The sequence below is a fragment of the Centroberyx gerrardi genome, chromosome 6, assembly GCF_048128805.1.
Source record: "Centroberyx gerrardi isolate f3 chromosome 6, fCenGer3.hap1.cur.20231027, whole genome shotgun sequence".
NCBI classification, from domain to species: Eukaryota; Metazoa; Chordata; class Actinopteri; order Beryciformes; family Berycidae; genus Centroberyx; species Centroberyx gerrardi.
The window spans coordinates 33,499,532-33,519,893 of record NC_136002.1 but is presented as its reverse complement, the minus strand read 5'-3'; the positions used below and the strand labels follow the sequence as shown (position 1 = coordinate 33,519,893).

The window sequence follows — 20,362 nt, the reverse complement described above, 5'->3', positions numbered from 1 at the left end:
GACAGAGACGGTAAACCGCTTCCCTCTTCATGTCGTCTTCCCTCGAACCCCCAAAATGTCCGGATGAAAAATGGCTGACAAACAAAGTGGAATTCGATTCCAACTTCTGTTAAACAAGGGAGCTTTTATTCTCCCGTGATCCCTTCTTTTTCCTCCCTTCAACAAAGGGTGGAAAATGCAAGCTTCCTGGAGACTGGAGCGTCATCAGATCCCAAACAAACACCTGAAGGAGTTTGAATCAAACGGAAAATGGGGAACTTTTTATTTGGATAGTTCAATGTTGATACTCAACTATCAGGTGAGAAAAAGTACCTGTAACCCAAAGATCAACCCAGTCCAGACACTGAATATCTGTAGAGACGTTTGAGCATCACTTGAAACTGAGTAGACTTTTTTTTTTGACAAATTAGAGTCACTTGATAGGAAGTTGAGTTTCAACATTGGACTATCCAAATAAAGTGTTACCGGAAAATTAATTTAAAAATATTAGTAGGCCGGGAAACAGATTGAAAATCATTGTAACACACAACAATACACTCCATTTTCTATCCCAGAATCCTTTGTTACACTCCCACTTCCATGGGATTTAGCTTGATCAGTACACAGTGGATAGAAAGATGGGAGAAAGAAACGGGATGCTTAGCAACAAAGACAGGCAGACTGTTGCTAGGGAACCACTGAAAACCCTTTGGCAGCACAATGCTCTTTTACTAAGAGTTAAAGTATTTTTATCTTCTAAAATCCAGACAAAGCTGTCAGCGTTGTTGGGAACATGCCACACCTACTTTCTGACAGATTGATTGATTGGTTGATAGATAGAAAGATGCAACAGCGCCCCCTTTCCATTGAAAATAAACAGAAAACGAGGCCAGCGCTCTGATGGAAACAGATTACACTCTCCCACACTCCGCAGGTGACTTTTTTTTGTTTTTTTAATGCATGGCCATTACTGAGTAAAGCGTATGACTCTAGTGTTTTGTGATATTTCAGTCCAAGGTAAAAATACAATTTAATTAATTGTAATCTCTCAAACTCCATCTCTACCATCAGAAAAATAAAGTTTTTATGTTTTTTTTAAACTGTGCCCACGCTTTAGTAATTTGTGCAAACGTTTTCTGCATCATGGCCACACATTAAAAATATTCCTGCTTCACCTGCCAGGCTCCACACACTCCTGAATGTTATTGTTTTATCGATCCACTGACAAGTATCCTCACAGGAAGAGCACAGTTCACCTTTGACCTTAACATATACCTCATTTATGTCACTTTTTTATGACGGTAGCAGTTTATATTTCACTACTGTATTATTTTACACCTGGCACTTGTAATGAATATTGTACAGATGACACCATGAACTATGTGAAACATGAAATAAACACACTTTGGAGACAGATTTTCTGCGTCCACCATTATTTTATTTTATTATATTACTTCTTTGTTTATTACCTTTTGTTGACTTCCTTCATGTTTTAAATTCAAGCAATTCAAAATGGAACCTGAAACCACAATCCATCTATAAATGATAAATGATGAGAGTTCATTTATTTAGTGAGAATCTCATCATGGGAGTTTGACTTTTGGAAAGAAACCTGCTTCTTAAACTTGAATTGACCCAAATCCCCACTCATTTGCATAAGAATTGTGTAAATGAAATGTTAATTTTTTCCTCTTTGTGGTCCAAATGTCTGAGCAGAGAGGAACACATTTCAACACAAAACGTTGAAAAGTGATACAATAATCAATAATATAATAATCAATAATATACAGTATGTTGTTCTGGACTTGGCATGAGGGTGTGGATGTGTCTCTTAACTCATCCAGATTGTAGAGTTGACATCAAACATTATGCTGAAACTAGTTAGCCAAAATGAATTTCTCATGCCGTAATTAACTGGTTAGCTGGTTGCTAAGATAAGATTAACTTACACGATAGCGAGAAAAAAGTATGATAATAAATGTACATCACCAAACGTCAACAAACAGCTACGTTACAAAGTATATTTGTCTCCCAGACTCACTACAACCACATATATAACTCTACAGCTAGATCTAATACAGACAGCAACAGCGACATCTAGTGGTGCCTCAGTTCATTTCAACAGGGGAAAAGCTTGTAGTTCGGTCTAAGGCAGTTCGCTCTATCACTAATAGTGGAGAAACATCATTTATTTTCTTCAGTTTTTGCCGATGAAAGCCGCTCTGTATTTGTTAGCATCTATCAAAGTGATGCTGCTGTACAGAAGACTTCACATGTAGCACGGGTCGTGTCAGTTCAGCTGTAACGTACGTCTACATTTCAATTATTTCAGTTGGTGCAACTGTTAAATTTAAGATACAGACTTGAGAATTTCCGTTGAAACTAGCCCACATCTGAGGTTCAGGGTAACAGGCTGCCGGAGGTCAGGACGGAGCCGCTGCGGCGCTCAGCTCTCGGTGCCGTTCGCTTCCTGTTTCTCCACGGTGTCTCGGATCCAGCCCAGGAAGTTCCCCAGCCGGGTGTAGACGCCGTATTTCCCCTTCGCGGCACATTTCTCCCCCCAGCTCACCACGCCGGTGAGAAACCAGGTTCCTCTGTAGTTCACGACGAACGGCCCCCCGCTGTCCCCGCTGCAGGCGTCGATATCGGCATCCAGGTAGCCGGCACAGAACATGTTGTCAGTGATCACCTGGTCCAGAACGCACAAATACATTATATTGATTACATGTAGGTGACTCTCAGAATCAGCGGCCGGTGGAGAAAAGAGGGTTTACAGTTCTGGCTTATATGTGAGATCATGGACATAATAAATCTGTTTTCTTTTCTGTGAAGAGGGAAAGTGACAACTTGCACCATCTGCTGGTTGCGTTTTTAATAATTGATTAAAACTGAATCACCTGTTCTGTGGAGAGCATGCAGTTGTGCTGGCTGACCACCGGGAGCGCCACCTTCCTGAGGAACCGAGAGGAGCGACCCAGGTACTGCGTGGCCCCCCAGCCCGTCACCATGCCCCTGTTGTCCTCCTGGACACACACACCACACATCATCTTTGTTGCTTGTGTTTTATAGTGAGCTGAAGCAGAAGTGCAGGCTGAAGTCTTCCTGTTGACCAGCAGCTAAGTGGCTAACAGGATGTTCCATCGACCACAAAGTATTCTGTCTTCTGTCTTCTGCTGCTAAACAAAGCAACAAATGGAGTTGAGATTCTCCTCTGTCTCTACGCAGCAGAGGTGGGACCAAGTCATACGTGTGTGTGTGTGTGGGGGAGGGGGGTAGCTGTAACGTTGGCTAAGCATTGGCTCGCTAATTACGTTAATATATTAGCCTCGACTTACCGTTCTTTGTGCAGCTTCAAATGTCGAACGAAGTTGGAAGTTGTTGCATCTCCGTCTGTAATTTTCGACCCGCATGTTTTGCATACTGCAATTAGTTTTTGGTTGACCAGCGCGTAGTTTTTGTACGCGAACGAAATTATCTTTGGTATAATTTTTTCTGGCGCTCAGTAACGTAACGTTACTTCTTCATGGTTCTCTCCTGCAACTTGATTGGATGCTGTCAGATTGGTTCAAACAAAGTGGATCTGGGAAATGAAGTGTCGACTTGCTGGGAATGAACAGCGTTAACGTTAGTTGATTCAGGAAATGAATTGATTCGTGGCACACTTTTTAAATAACATACTTTTTAATCTTTGGGTTTGGGGGAAGGTATCAAGTCTTTTCAAGTCAAAAGGCTCAAGTCCAAGTGAAGTCACGAGTCATTGGTGTTAAAGTCCAAGTCGAGTTGCAAGTAGGGCTGAAACGATTTCTCGAGAAACTCGATTACTAAAAATCATCGATGCAAATTCTTTGCATCGAAGCTTCGTTTAATCCATATAACCATATACACACTCAGTGATTCGCACGGATGATTATTACTGTTGCACAACGCGCTGGAGAAAGAGAGAGAAAATAGCGAGGGGCGAAGAGAAGAGACAGGCCAGAGAAAACGACAGAAAGTGTCCAAAGTTTCGGATCCAGTGTTGCCAACTTGGCGACTTTGACCCCCTGGCGACTTTATTTCTCAAAAGCGACTAGCGACAAATCTGCCGACTTTTTCTGACCATGGGAAGCAATGTTAATGTGTTGAATCCCAAAGCATTTGGCAATAAATTGGTTCGGCTGATGCCGGTTTTCTCTACTTGCTTGTCTAATCCAGAGAGGTCTGACGGTCACAGCGCTTCCCACACACAGTGTAGCTCCCTCCCTCCGCTGAGAGCAGGGACTGTAGGATAGGGTCCACTTGTAATTGCTACCGGCGTACGCCGAAACTGGCTGGGTGGGCGGAGTCAGCACTTAATATTAAAACGGGATGAGATGAAGGCTAGTAAAGAATGCACGTGAATTATGGCTATATGTAATGGCTAGTTAAGAACGTAAATCAATATGGTGGCTAGTTATGATGTCCCTAAGTTAGCTAAGTTTTGCTCAAGAAAATAACCACAGAAAATAAAATGCTGCAGTCAATTTGTGAAAGCCTGAGCTTCATTCATGTTATTATTATGATAGTCACACACATACACACACACGCACACACACACACACACACACACACCTACTCCCCTCACAGTGATGCATAAAATACCCCAGAAAGCAAAATATCAGGTGGTGTAAGTAGCAATTGGAGCCTAAAATGCACCAGTCCAATACAGCAGGTATATTCAGTTTAGTTTGATTGCAGTGAGTAGGGTCAGCAGGTGTAGGGCAACCCTTCAACATAGTAAATAAATGTACATTAGCCAGTCTTATGAACTTGTATGATATTTAGGCCTAGTAATAAATATCAATAATAATTATTATTTCACCTCGTTTTCAGTAAATCAGTGTCGTATGGACAGCTTCGTGCGGACAGCTTTTCTCTTTTGTATATTTACTATTGCTCTTTAATAAAGCAAAAGTATTTCTTATCCGATTACTCGATTAATCGATGGAATAATCGGTAGAATACTCGATTACTAAAATAATCGATAGCTGCAGCCCTAGTTGCAAGTCTTTTTGGATTTTGTCAAGTCGAGTCTAAAGTCATCAAATTTGTGACTCGAGTCTGACTCGAGTTCAAGTCATGTGACTCGAGTCCACAACTCTGCTACGTAGCATGAGATTTTAGACGATTTGGACTTTTCTGTTATTTTAGGTGTAGAAACTTCCAGAACAGACTTTGTCTCGATGCAGAACTCCAACATGAAGCAGCTGAAGCTCTGGAGCTGTGAAGCTGCAGCTAGCTAGCTAGCTACCACAGCTAGTTCCCTTTGTGGGAGATGGAACTTTCAGATAGCTAAAAGCATGCTGGGTAATGTAGTTCAGTAACTAATTTTGTCGTTCATGTAAATAATACTGGATGGATTTTTGTGAAATGAAACCAAACAAGATGTGTTGATGCCTCCTACAACATATTTCAATATCAACATGCTTTTAGATTGCTGATATGAAGAAACCTCCACACTGACAGACCAGACCAGAGGGTTTGACAGAATCGACTTGCTATTTAAAGCTATAATCCACGATTGATGCGTTGCTCCACTCTGCGTGTGTTTTGTAAACATTTTGCTTTTGCAATGCCACAGCACAAGGTGCTCAGCCTCACTGTGGTGTCACCTGTCAATCAAACAGTGTGGGCGGAGCTTGGATTTTCTGTTGATGCAGTTTGAGTTTCTCTTCTCTCTGTCTGTTCAGCCATGGTGGCTATCACTGCTCATGCTAACTACCCAGTTCTTCTTCTTCTGTTTATTCCAAACAAACCGGAAACGTAAAACGCATCACTTCCTGTGCGGCAGGAAAGAGCGACCAGACTCCGGCTGTTTAGAACAGACAGAGGAGAAGATTTATGACCTGGATATAGGTTGGATCACTGTTAGAGAGAGAGAGAGAGAGAGGAGCAGGACAGACAGACGGAGGAACATGTGGTGAGTAATTCCCGTAGCCCCTCCTGTATTTACCCTCAGCAGGTACTGGGCGAGGTGAGCGTCCGGCAGGCAGGCGGGGATGGCGGCGGGTCCGAAGACGACCGGCTGGGCGAGGAGCAGCAGAGCGACGTCGCTGTCGAAGGTGAAGGAGTGGAAATGAGGATGAACTACGACCTTCTGAACCTTTATAACCTGTTCACCAGGATCTGGACGACGCTTATCATAGTCACCTAGAGAGAGGGAGGGAAGGAAGGAAGGAAAAATAAGTAACAAAGAAAAATAATGAGAGAACGGAAATAAAAAGAGAGAAAAGAGCGACAGAAAGCGAGAAAGATTGAGAAATGTAAGAAAGAAAGAAAGAAAGAAAGATTTATTTCTGATGCTACACATCAGCCATGAAAATAAAAGTTTTTCAACTTTTCCAAGACAGAGAGCCTTGGACTGACACACACACACACACACACACACACACACACACACACACACACACACACACACACAGTGTTCCCACCTATAGTGACGTGGTCTGGAGTTTCATGGAAGCAGTGAGCAGCAGAGATGACCCAGCGATCTGAAACCAGAGTTCCTCCACAGAAACCATAACCATCCGACCTGCGGACCAGGACCTGCACACACACACGCACACACACACACACACACACACACACACACACACACAAACAAAATATAGTCTCTGTAACTCTGGCATGCTTTAAAAAAAGTCAAATAAAATAAAATAAAAAAAATATATATATGAAACTGTACTATAAAACTGTATAAATAAATTCAATTTAATTTAACAAAATAAAACAAAACAAAACAAAACAAAAACTAAATTGAATTAAATGAAATGAAATTAAAATAAACAAAACAAAATTAAACAAAACAAAAACGGATTCCATACCTGCCATGGACTCCCCCCCTGCCTCTCCAGCACCCCCCCCACTATACGGGGGTTTAGAGTGTCACCTCCTTCCTCCTCCTCCTCCTCCTCCTCCTCCCACAGCTCCGTCACGTTCCCTCCTCCCTGTGCGGAGGTTAGGTTCACGTTCAGCCACTCTTCCTCGGTGGTGTTGACCCTGCTGTCAGAGCTGTTGTCATCCAACACGGTGGCGTTGATGTGATGAGGGCGACTCCACAGAGACCGGACTCTGTGAAACGCCTCGTTCTGCTTCTGGCCGCAGGGGAAGTCCACTGGACGGAAAGAAGAGCCATATATAGACAGAGTTAGTCCAGTTAGACCAGAGACATATATAGACAGAGTTAGTCCAGTTAGACCGGAGCCATATATAGACAGAGATAGTCCAGTTAGACCGGAGCCATATATAGACAGAGTTAGTCCAGTTAGACCGGAGCCATATATAGACAGAGTTAGTCCAGTTAGACCGGAGCCATATATAGACAGAGTTAGTCCAGTTAGACCGGAGCCATATATAGACAGAGTTAGTCCAGTTAGACCAGAGCCATATATAGACAGAGTTAGTCCAGTTAGACCAGAGCCATATATAGACAGAGTTAGTCCAGTTAGACCAGAGCCATATATAGACAGAGTTAGTCCAGTTAGACCAGAGCCATATATAGACAGAGATAGTCCAGTTAGACCAGAGCCATATATAGACAGAGTTAGTCCAGTTAGACCGGAGCCATATATAGACAGAGTTAGTCCAGTTAGACCAGAGCCATATATAGACAGAGATAGTCCAGTTAGACCAGAGCCATATATAGACAGAGTTAGTCCAGTTAGACCAGAGCCATATATAGACAGAGTTAGTCCAGTGTTACTCCAGTTAGACCAGAGCCATATATAGACAGAGTTAGTCCAGTTAGACCAGAGCCATATATAGACAGAGTTAGTCCAGTGTTACTCCAGTTAGACCAGAGCCATATATAGACAGAGTTAGTCCAGTTAGACCAGAGCCATATATAGACAGAGTTAGTCCAGTGTTACTCCAGTTAGACCAGAGCCATATATAGACAGAGTTAGTCCAGTTAGATCAGAGCCATATATAGACAGAGATAGTCCAGTTAGACCAGAGCCATATATAGACAGAGTTAGTCCAGTTAGACCAGAGCCATATATAGACAGAGTTAGTCCAGTTAGACCAGAGCCATATATAGACAGAGTTAGTCCAGTGTTACTCCAGTTAGACCAGAGCCATATATAGACAGAGTTAGACCAGAGCCACATATAGACAGTTAGTCCAGTTAGACCAGAGCCATATATAGACAGAGTTAGTCCAGTTAGACCAGAGCCATATATAGACAGAGATAGTCCAGTTAGACCAGAGCCATATATAGACAGAGTTAGTCCAGTTAGACCAAAGCCATATATAGACAGAGTTAGTCCAGTTAGACCAGAGCCATATATAGACAGAGTTAGTCCAGGTTGAACTAACAAGCATTGCTGTAAATCTGGAACAATGTCCTCCATAACATCACCATGGTAACATGGATAACAGAATCACCAGTCACTATAGCAACAGCCATGGAGCGGCACTGTGGAGCCAACATGGCTGATGCTGGAAACCACACTGGCTAAACAGAGTCAAGCAGTAGTAGTTTAGTTTAGCTGATGTTGGCACCTTGGACATCCTGCAGTCAGCTCCCTCCCCTTCTGTTCTGCACTATCTGTTCCCTTGACAATGCATAACAACAACAAATCTAGCCGTCCAGCTAGCAGCAGAACGCTAGCAAGCTTATGATGTAAAACTGTGAGGAAGAGTTGGATCGAGCGTCTTGAAGGCCGGTTCAGTTCATTCAGATGAAAGCTTGACAGGCTCTTCTCAGGCTGCCTGCTAGTTCCCATCAACATTCCCCGACGCTATTGTGGAAGGATGCTGTCACCGCGTCACGGGCTCAGCTCCGCCCACCGACTACTGCTACAAGTAGCAGTAGTAGGAGCAGTAGTAGTAGTATTAGTAGTAGTAATATTAGTAGTACTAGTTGCAGTAGTAGTGGTTGCAGCAGTAGTAGTAGTAGTTGCAGTAGTAGTAGTAGCATTAGTAGTACTTGCAGTAGTAGTAGTAGTAGCTAGTAGTATTATTATTATTAGTAGTAGTGGTGGTAGTAGAAGTTGCAGTAGTAGTAGTTACAGTAGTAGTAGTAGTAGTAGTTGCAGTAGTAGTAGTAGCATTAGTAGTAGTAGTTGCAGTAGTAGTTACAGAAGTAGTAGTAGTAGTAGTAGTAGTAGTAGTAGTAGTAGTAGTATTACCTGTCTTACTACAGCTGTGTCCATCAGGCTCCAGTTTGTATCCAGCAGCACAGCCACACTGGACTCCTGCTCCGCTGATCTGGTCTGTACAGTACTGCATACAGCCTCCGTTTCTATAGCGACACTCCAATACCTCTACACACACACACACACACACACACACACACACATGCACAGGTAGACAGGTTAGTGACACAGACAGACAGACAGACAGACAGACAGACAGGACAGCAGCAGCCAGGTTGATCAGGTAAACTGCATGGTGGTTGAACATAGATAAAGTAATAATCTGTAATCTGTAATCTCTAATAATGACATTTTCCTCTGACTGTCTGTCCTGCTCCTCTCTCTCTAACTCAACAGTGATCCAGTCTATATCCAGTTCATGAAGCTTCTCCTCTGTCTGTTCTGAACAGCCGGAGTCTGGTCGCTCTTTCCTGCGTTTTACGTTTCCGGTTTGTTTGGAATCAACAGAAGAAGAAGAACTGGGTAGTTAGCATGAGCAGCGACAGCCACCATGACTGAACAGACAGAGAAAACCTACAGAAACTCAAACTCTCAGAAGAAGGCGAGCTGCTGAAAAGGAAAGCGACCGTCTCTGAAACAAAACTAGAGCGAACATCAGCGTCACCTTCGCAACATGAGAAACAGTCCAAGATGAGGAGGGAGGATGAGGAGCGATGAAGATGTGGCTCTTTTTCTTTTGGACTGGTAGGTTCCACTGTCGTTTATTAGCCGCAGTCTATATTCAGTGTCTTTATTATTATGTAGGTCAGTGCAACGCTGAATGCAAAACACCAAAGCAATGACCGCTGATCACCGAAAGTGTCGCCAAAATCACGAAAACAAGAATATCACAGATTATCACTTTAAACAGAAGTTAAAGGATAAATTCAGCGATTTTGTTCCTCTGTATAATTCCTCTGGACCCACAGACAGTATCGTCTCCAGTCAGCTGTCATTATACAGTATATAGGAACAAAATCAATGAACTGATCCTTTAAATAATAATCATGTCAATAATAATAACAGTGAGTGTTCCTACCTGTGTCGCAGGTCTTGCCGTGGTACTGAGGGGGGCAGAGGCACAGGAAGTCCTCTCTATCCAGAGTACAGATGCCTCCGTTCAGACAGGGGTTGGTCCAACACGGATTCAGATCTACAACACAGAGAAACACCCAAACACAACACTCCTTATCCAGATCAGGTTTAAATGAATCCAGATCAGGTTTAAATGAATCCAGATCAAGTTTAAATGAATCCAGATCAGGTTTAAATGAATCCAGATCAGGTTTAAATGAATCCAGATCAGGTTTAAATGAATCCAGATCAGGTTTAAATGAATCCAGATCAGGTTTAAATGAATCCAGATCAGGTTTAAATGAATCCAGATCAGGATTAAATGAATCCAGATCAGGTTTAAATGAATCCAGATCAGGTTTAAATGAATCAAGATCAGGTTTAAATGAATCAAGATCAAGTTTAAATGAATCAAGATCAGGTTTAAATGAATCCAGATCAGGTTTAAATGAATCAAGATCAGGTTTAAATGAATCCAGATCAGGTTTACATGCCAAGTGTGAACAGACAGCAATGAGATCTCAGAAAATCACATCTTTAAAATCAGACCTCAAAAATCACATCAAAATGACAAGTGGAATCGTAACTAAAGATAGATTATTATTAGTAGCAGCAGCAGTAGCAGTAGCAGTAGTAATAGTAGAAGTAGTAGTAGCAGTAGCAGTAGCAGTAGTAATAGTAGTAATAGTAGAAGTAGTAGTAGCAGTAGCAGTAGCAGTAGTAGTAGTAGTAGTAATAGTAGTAGTAGTAGTGGTAGTAGTAGTAGTAGTAGTAGCAGTAGCAGTAGTAGTAGTAGTAGTAGTAGTAGTAGTAATAGTAGTAGTAGTAGTGGTAGTAGTAGTAGTAGTAGTAGCAGTAGCAGTAGTAGTAGTAGTAGTAGTAGTAGTAGTAGTAGTAGTAGTAGTAGAAGTAGTAGTAGTAGTAGAAGTAGTAGTAGTAGTAGTAGTAGTAGTAGTAGTAGTAGTGGTAGTAGTAGTAGTAGTAGTAGTAGTAGTAGCAGTAGTAGTAGTAGTAGTAGTAGTAGTAGTAGTAGAAGAAGTAGTAGTAGTAGTAGTAGAGGTGTTATTACGTAACTGATTGTTTCAATCTAATAATTTTGGGAATCTTTTTTTTTTTTTTTTTAATCATTGGACTGTTAAATTGGAATAATGTTGATTACTTCTGAATGTATTCCCTGCTTCATCAAGGTGAGTGAACTAACAGCTGATGTACTCACTTTTATACCTGTACCAAAACTCCAACTGTGGAAGAGAACATGAGGTTAAATAGTTGCAGTGCTGGAGTTAATTCTTGTTCCATCTATTGGCTGCTGTGACCTCTGACCCTTGACCTCCTTTCTGTTGGTTGCTTGTAATGTTGGTGATCTAGGAAGTGAAGCTGACTCTACTGTTGACCTGACTGGATGAAATATACAAGAATGTAAATTTATAATAGTAATAATAATAATACTACATGATCGAAAAGGAGAAGGTATAAGTGCACACTTATCAGTTCCTACCCCTTTTTTTCTGACTTATATAATATATCCTAATTGCCATGATAACCCCTTTTTTATCTTAGATATTATACCATGCCATAAATATCTTATATGACCAAAAACCAAACAGCGATACACAAACTGGCTAGAGAAAGAGTTTATAATGTTTATAACGTGTTATGAGTTTGATGTTTTTCTCCCGCTGCGTGTCGTACCGTCTTCTCCCGGGTCTGGAAGATCTCGGCGGCCTCCTCCTGGGAGCAGCTCTCCTCGTAGCACTCCCTCTCCAGGCTGCCGGGCAGCAGCTCCTCCAGCAGGAAGGAGTTGGCCCGGCGCCTCCTGGAGGAGCGGAGGAGCTGAGCTGCAGAGAGACGCTCCACAAAGACTGGAGACAGAGAAACACCAGCTGAAACACACAGGTACTGATACTGATACTGATACTAATACTGATACTAATACTACTAATACTAATACTACTGTTACTACTACTACGTCTACTGCTACTACTGCTGCTACTATAATACTATTGTTACTACTACTACTAATTCTACGGGATTATTACTGATACTACTACTACTACTACGGGATTACTCCTACTACTACTACTAGTACTACTGCTACTACTACTGCTAGTACTACTGCTACTACTACTAGTAGTACTACTGCTACTACTACTGTTACTGCTACTACTACTGTTACTACTACTACTGCTACTACTACTGCTACTGCTACTACAATACTATTGTTACTACTACTACTAATTCTACGGGATTACTACTGATACTACTACTACTACTGTTACTGCTACTACTACTATTACTACGGGATTACTCCTACTACTACTACTAGTACTACTGCTACTACTAATACTAGTACTACTGCTACTACTACTACTAGTACTACTGCTACTACTACTACTGTTACTGCTACTACTACTGTTACTACTAGTACTAGTGCTATTACTACTATTGCTGCTAACAATACTGTTATATGTTTTTATCAGTTATCAGTTATTGGCCTCTTGTCCCCAGAGAGTCGATGTGTGTGTTTCTTAGTTTTTCTGGCACATGATATTATTATTCTGCTGACTCACCTTTACACTCCAACAGAACAGAGCAGAACAGCAGGAGGCAGAGCGGCAGGATCAAGGCTCTGGACGGCAGCATGGCTCCTGCAGAAACTCTACAGGAGTAAACATCAACAAATAAATCAATGCAGAGGTGATCCTGTGCGTGCGGGAATTTCCTTTTTGTCTTTGGACTTTGGATCTTCAGGGGACAAAAAGAGAGTGCAGTGGAGGAGAGCGGTTCAGCTGTCTCAGAGGAATCAGTTCAGGAAGTGGATTTGGAAAACAAACACTGGAAACGTTTTGGCACGAGACGGTCATGATATCCAAAACATGAAGACAGGACGAACGCTCTGTCGCTAGCAAATAGTGGTTTCATTTTACACTGAGCTGTCGCCATATAAAACGTCTGATCAGATTCAGAATGAAGTTCGCTAATCAGAATAAAGCTCGTTAATCAGAATAAAGTTGGTATGATTCAGAATAAAGTTCGCTAATCAGAATAAAGCCTGTCAATCAGAATAAAGCTTCTCAATCAGGATAAAGTTCGTCAATCAGAATTAAGTTGGTATGATTCAGAATAAAGTTTGTCAATCAGAATACAGCTGGTCAGAGTGAATAAACTTCCTCTACAAGACCAAACCTCGCTCACTTCAGACAACAGACCGACTCCATGGCAACCACACTGACACCACTGACCCCGAAATGGGCGAATAAATACAAATAAAATAAAAACATTCCTTGAATTCCAATTTTCCCATAACACAAAACAGTACAAGCTTCCTCCAAAGCACCACAGCAGCGCCGCCAGGAGACCGAGCCTCCACTAACGTTTCCACACAGCTGATCCGTCACATGGAGCCGCTGGAGGCCGACTCAGCAAACCTGAGGAAGAGGTAGAGGGACGCGAGCTGTGAAGAGCCTCGGTCCGGCTGGGACCGGCCCGGCTGGGACCGGCCCGGCTGGAACCGGACCGGCCGGCCTACCTGCTGCCGAACGGTTTACTCACCGTAGTCCGGTGTCTGTCTGGGGCTGAAATGGACGACTAAGATCCAACTGGGATCTATTGATTGTTAACTAGACTTTAAATATTGACACTGACGTCAGAATCAGCGGCCGCAAGAGAAAACAAGTGTACGTTTACATTTGCTGCGTTTAGCAGAGTGAATCACAATGAGGTCAACAGCAGAACCAGCTTCAGTTCCTAGATCACCAACATTATAAGCAACCAACAGTAAGGAGGTGAAGGGTCAGAGGTCAAATCAACCTGACAATAGATGGAGCAAATATTCCTTTAACCTGAGAATAAGCGTGATGAGAAACGATAGAGAAAAGAAATAAGAGTGAGGGAGGAAATGCAGAAGATCAGTTTTTTGTAGTTTTCTTTTTTAAACTTTAAATTTGGTAAAGATCGGCCACAGAGAAAAGGAAGAAATGTTTTTTTTTTTTTTCATAAGGTTTTTATTTTATGATGAATATATTGGAGAGATCTAGATAAAGAAATGAGCCACAGAGAAAAGTTGTTTTGTGTAGTTTAAAAGTAGGGGAGACCGGGGGCAATTGTAACATTTTTTACATTTTCCCTCATAACTCACAGATGACTTCAAATACAGCAGTCATCCTTTGATATAACAAACATATATATGTGCACTAATTACTAATACAATTGATATATTTTCACTGAGAAGGACAAGACTATAATATTGAATTTAAGGCAAGAAGTCATAGTGTTACAATTGCCCCCGGTCTCCCCTAATGTAGCTGACAACTGTTTTACCCAGGTTTGATATTGATGCAGTGAGAAGCTTTAAAAAAGTAAACTATAAAAGGCCAATATAATGAACAACTTCAAAAGACAGATTTATACTTTTAAACCGTTAAAGCTGCACTAATCCAAATTTGAATGTAAATCCCAAGTGTCTTAATCTAAACCAGGAGGTGATCCTCCGTTTGTCCAAATTAAATTCTGCTGTCAGTTTCCACTCAGGAAGAGACGGATCCAGACTGAAGAGGGAAATCCAGAAGAGAAAGCTGGTCTCACCAGCGTTAGATCTTAAGCAGCACAGACCGCTTTACTGACCTCACCGCACAGGATTTCTGGGTAATGAAGTCCTCACAATTCAAACCATTACCTCTCGCTGCCCAGATAACTCCATGAAAGACGTAAGAAAGACGAACTGAGCCACCATTTGTAGTCCAGACATAAACTTTATTACAGGATGTTGGTGTTTCTCTGTACATGACAGAACCTATTTACAGCCCTGCAGGGGCTTATGTACAAACAGAGGTATAACAGCGTACAGTATCAGTACTAATGCATAAATTATCCAATAAATACACAGCGGGAATCAGAGAGGACAAAGTCTTATGAAGGAAAAACGGACAATTTTTCAATCGATTTTCTATTTGGGGAAAAACAGGAGGGGAGCTGCCCAGTGGCCACCAGCACAAGACTGTGGCTGTACTGGTTCATACTGGGTTCCTAGTCACTAACTAATGATGTGCTATTTGGTTAAAATGCTGAATTGTATGACAGTGTATTAGGGCCATTGTAGGTGACATATTTTTTTACCGTAGCCAGGGGGAGGGGGGGTAATATTCTAAGAAAAAAATCTGAATTTCTGAGATTAAAGTCCAAAATTTGTAAGACAAAAAAAACTCAGTAATTTGCAAGAAACAAATCTGAAAAAATTTGATTTTTGGCAAGGAACCACGTTACTTTGTAAGATCGATCAAGCAGGTGGAACACTGAAGAGCAGGCATCAAGTAACTCTACCCATCTACAATTAATGAAGTTAGTAGGTTATGATGATGAGTTTTTTCACGCAAATTTCTGACAATCTCAGAAATTCTGAGATTTTTCTCTCAAATTTCTGTTTTTTTTTTCTCTCGCAAATTTCTGACTTCGTGGAAATTTTTGAGTTTTTTTTTCTCGTAAATTTCTGACTTTAATCTCAGAAATTCAGATTTTTTTTCTTCAGAATATTTCCCCCCTCCCCAGCTGCAGTAAAAAAAAAATCACCTACGATGGCCCTAATACTCCGTGGTAGAGTTGTGCTCCTAGGTGGAAGTATCATCACCCTTTCTGAAAAACTCTGGTTTAAACTCAAATGATATGACTGTTAACAACACTTTACTGTTACACAACAGACAACACACACCAGATTAACACACAGGAAAGGCAGTTACTGTAACCTGGTTTCTTAAACTGCGGGTCGGGAGTCAAAATGGGTCACGTGCTCCTTCTGCTGGGTCCCCACAGTACAACAGGATCAATCTGTTTTAATGAGCCCGGCTCCCAGCAGGACAGCCGGCGTTTAACTAAAACACTGGCACACCTGCCCTGCAGAGACCCAGCAGTGTTGGGTCGTTATGCATTTCACTAAAATGATTACTTTTCCTTGTAATGAGTATCACAAATTACTATTTCAATATCAGCAATAATATTACAGTTAACAATAAAAAAAATTATACCTTTGTTATCACTTCTCTAAATATAAGATTCAAGTGGAATTATTCAAAACTAATCCTACCCCCATCGCACAGCTGGAAAAGTAGGGAAGTTTTCCCTCTACTTTGATGAGAAATTGTAGAAAAGTTTCTTTCTCTGGTGGAAGTTTTCCCTCTATTTTGATTTCGGACATCGACGCTGTTTGGTTTTCTGATCGTTCACATGAGAGGAAACTGATCTGAAGAACGGAGGACGCACTTGGCAATTTTGGGGGTGAAACAGAAACGTAATATAATGAGTAATTTAATGAATTACTCATCATTTAATGAATGAATACAGTAATATTCTTACTTTTGAATTGAGTAATGAGTATTGAGTAATATCTTACTTTTTTGAGCAACAAACCCAACACTGTGCACCAGAAACAAGTCTGTGACTCATTTTGGGTTCCAGCCCATAGTTTAAGAAATACTGCAATAGATCATTTGTGAGGCAGAGGATCTGAAGGCAGCATCTGTTGTTTGAAATATGAAAATAAAGTTACTGCATTTTTGACACTAAACAGTGTGAGGAGAGTAAAGCTCAGACAGCGCTGAGGTCCGACTGACTGATATGTGATCAACGGGGTTTAAGGCATCGCTTGTTAGAGTTTGGCATCGTCTACACGCAACGAAAGTCAGTCCATCACCCGCCTGTGCCCGACAACATGGAGACACTCAGTATTAATGAAGACATGTGGCGCGCTCACGCTGAAGGTCATATTGTTAAAATATCATTTCCTTGCTAGGCAAAGACAACAGGTACAGAGAACAACTCCTTTCTGCTGTTGGGATCATTTCTTGGAGAAAAAAATTTGACACTTGGAGAGCCAAGTAAAAGTCTGTCAGTAGAAGTCTGTCAGTAGAAGTCTGTCAGTAGAAGTCTGTCAGTAGAAGTTCAAACCTCCAGCAACACTGAACAATTCTCCAACTTCAAAGCTGCAGCCTCTGTAACGGTTTCTGCTTGTTTATCGTTTGTCTTCCAGGTTCAATTTTCCCACAAAATCGCACGTGAAAGCAACGCTGAATGCAGCCGACTTGGAAGTCTCGGATCTCGGACTTTCCCACCAGCACTTGAACGCAGCAGAATAGTTGTAACTAAAAAACAAAAATCATCTAAAAATGTGGAAATCCCAGATCCGGATCAAATCAACTGATCTTTTGGCCAAGAGTGATCTGTCTACCAGACTTCAGCCAGATGTTAGCATCTTTTCTCGAGATCAGACAGACGTGGAAACAGAACGTCGCTCCACCTTGGTTGTAACTGAATGTTGAGGATGTCTCCACCACTAATGAGTGTCTCCAATTTTAGTTTACATTTTGCACAGTGATGCATGTACTTTTGCTGCGTCTCATATTATCACAGGGAGCGGCAGGTGGGGCCAAAGGCGGCGAATGAGTCTGTGGATGGAATAAACCCTGACCGTCCGCTTGGTCCGCAAACAGTTCTGGACCCGACTGTCCATATTCTGCTTTGTTGTCAGGACATGAATAATTTATATGCCTTGGCTTCAGTTCGATCAATTCAGAATTTCCTTAAAACTGAAACAATCAAACTTTAGACGTGAAAGGGTAGTGACATGGGAGCAACATGGCGCTCACGGTCCAACCTGGACAAACCAGCCATGGCTCAGGTTCCAGATGTTTACCTCCACACTAGATAACAGGCCGCATCTGAAACTCTCTGAACTTAACAAACAGGCAACGCTAGCAGAAAAAAACACTGAAAAAACCCCACAGACAGAAAGCAACAACAGACACACAGGCTGGAAAACACTGGTAGTTTGCGTCGAGTGATTTGATTGTCGCTGCGAAACCTCCGTCAGCCAGCCCGATTCATTTGGGAGCGTCTCTCCCGGCGTCCCACGTCAGTTTAACCACTCCCTGTTTCAAAGACACATACTGAACTCTGGGAAATAGAATATCAACTGCAATGCATATAAGAAATAAATATGTATTTCAGTACAAAACTCTAAGTCCTTCAATATGTCCTCCATTTCCTTGAGCCAGTCAGCGGAAAGGAGAGAAATCTATTGGTGCCTGCTAGCTCACTTCCTCTTCATGTCACAGTGTTCCTATATGGTGCCGTTTGGCGTCCCTCCTCGCAGACGTCTGGCAGAAGTCTACTGGAGACGCAAAACGGCAGAAGGAATGTTTCTCTACGGTCTCTACGCTCCTGAAACAACGTACACATCCAACAGTTTAAAGGGTTGTGCTGCATCTTGGTCCAACATTCTGGTATCAGTGGAGGTTGTGGTTGGTTGGCTGGTCAGGTGTGTTGGGTTGAGGAGTTGCTGGCAGGTAGGCAGGTAGATAATGAGGGCAGGAGACCGTTCAGTCCACCGGCCACAGCAGCTGGTCCAACCTCAGAACTCACCAAAAGTCACTTTGAGCCACTGTTTCACCAGCCTGCTAAGTGTTTAGATTAAGACTCCAGATGGTGGTTGGTTACCTGTAGACTAGACTAACTTACCACCCACTTCACTATTTTACCTATTCTTAGAATAGTACTTGAATGCTGCGTTCATGTCATATCGGATTTATCGTAAATACGAGATGCCGACTGGGACAAATGTTCACGTCTGCCTTCTAGTGGCGATTCCAAGTAGGACATGTAGGAATCTTGTGCGGGCTCCGATATCTCTGTCAACACAAGCAGTAAGCACTGCAGCGAATCCACCGATGGCGGCAGTCCAAGAAAATCAAACTATCACTTATATTCACACTGATACAATAAACTCTATACTATACTAATACCAAGGGAGCAATATCTGCTACAGTTCGTTTCTGGTTGATTTGAAAGTATCTTGTTAACGACAACAATTGAGCTTATGATCTCCATCTTGGATGTGGGCCTTCCAACGAGTTAAAACACGTGAACGCTTCATCCTGTTCTTCCACCTTTTCCGATATGACGTGAACACAGCTTAAGTGTTGCTTGGTTACCTGTAGACTAGACTAACTTGCCAACATTTGGCTTGTGGCCATTTTGAATCCTGACTGACAGGTGGAGGAACATTTCCCTACTAGCATTTCCTCCTCCTTTACCAAAAGCCAGTTAGATATTGAATTTACCTGCTGCAGGTGTTAGGCATTCACATGAGCATTTGTGATGCATCAAGAAACAGACAACATCCCAACAACACACATAGGTCAAACTGAGACCTATGTGTTGACGGATGCCATGGATTGATGTGCAGTTCGTGAAAATTTTGCAACCCAGTCTGTCAAAAAAGTGGAAACTAGCTGAACTTTTGACGGAGCGCAGGTAAACATCATCTTCTAACGGACTTCATCAGCCAATGAAATTTGTACAGACTGCTTAAAAAGGTTTGGAGCCCCGCCCACGACACAACCTAGGCAGTTTCGATGCAGACTTCTCTAAATGATCTAAACTTCTCTAAAATGTCTCTAAAGATGCTAAATGTCCCATGTGAATGCCGCCTTACTGGCAGCCATGTTGGCCCCACAGTCCTGTTCCATGGAGGACACTGTACCATATTTACAGCCAACACTTCTCAACTCTGTCTATATATGGCTCTGGTACAACCTGGACTAACTTGGTCTGATAGGGTTCTGCCTGGCTCTCCTTACAGAAACACAATGTCAATAAAACGCCCTGACCCAACTCTCTATATGTATGTCTCATCTGTTTTGAAGCCCTTGCCAGTCTTCTGTGTAGGTAGATAAATGTTTGGCTCTGAATTCCACCCCCCCCGCCGCCTGCACTCTTGGTTTCTCCCGGATGCTGATTGGGCAGCGGGTGGGATGACAAGGCACTACCGGATCATCCGATTGGTTCTTTCCCCAGGCCGTGTCTGTGGGGAGGTTCTGCTGCTGTTCGGAGGTTGAGTCAAAGTTCTCTTCAGGCTGATGTGGTACCAGCGCACTCCAGTACACGAGTTTGATTCCTGTGCGTCGTTTTTTATTTTTTTCTGCTCTACTGCTGTGCTGTTTGAGAACAGTTCAGCAGAAAGAATCGAGTCCCAGCGCTGATCCAAACAAAACTACTGCAGGGACGTCAGCGAGGAGACTTGGTAGCTTTGACGTCGTCGTCGTCGTCTCGACCTTGACCGATGTGAAGACCCAGGCTGGTGTTCAGGCCTGGGAGCTGTGGTGGTT

The 20,362-nt window shown here is 42.3% G+C and overlaps 1 protein-coding gene across 1 annotated transcript; it reads right to left on the bottom strand.

The window, feature by feature from the left end:
• Nucleotides 1-2,425: 2,425 nt before the first annotated feature.
• Nucleotides 2,426-12,851, bottom strand: LOC139920502 (coagulation factor X). The gene is made up of 10 exons (XM_071910523.2): nucleotides 12,779-12,851; nucleotides 11,901-12,091; nucleotides 11,425-11,449; nucleotides 10,174-10,287; nucleotides 9,129-9,263; nucleotides 6,822-7,111; nucleotides 6,429-6,543; nucleotides 5,951-6,147; nucleotides 2,877-3,002; nucleotides 2,426-2,668 (listed from the first exon to the last, which is right to left on the bottom strand). Exons 1-10 carry the CDS (start codon nucleotides 12,849-12,851, stop codon nucleotides 2,426-2,428), a joined length of 1,509 nt encoding a protein of 502 aa, XP_071766624.2.
• Nucleotides 12,852-20,362: the final 7,511 nt, after the last annotated feature.

Excerpts from the sequence above, each read along its gene's own strand:
- LOC139920502 (XM_071910523.2), bottom strand. The coding sequence starts at position 12,851 with ATGCTGCCGTCCAGAGCCTTGATCCTGCCGCTCTGCCTCCTGCTGTTC. Across the intron at positions 10,288-11,424 it reads GTTTTGGTACAGGTATAAAA|ATCTGAATCCGTGTTGGACC; the intron begins GTGAGTACATCA and ends TCTGTGTTGTAG. Across the intron at positions 2,669-2,876 it reads GCATGCTCTCCACAGAACAG|GTGATCACTGACAACATGTT; the intron begins GTGATTCAGTTT and ends GTTCTGGACCAG.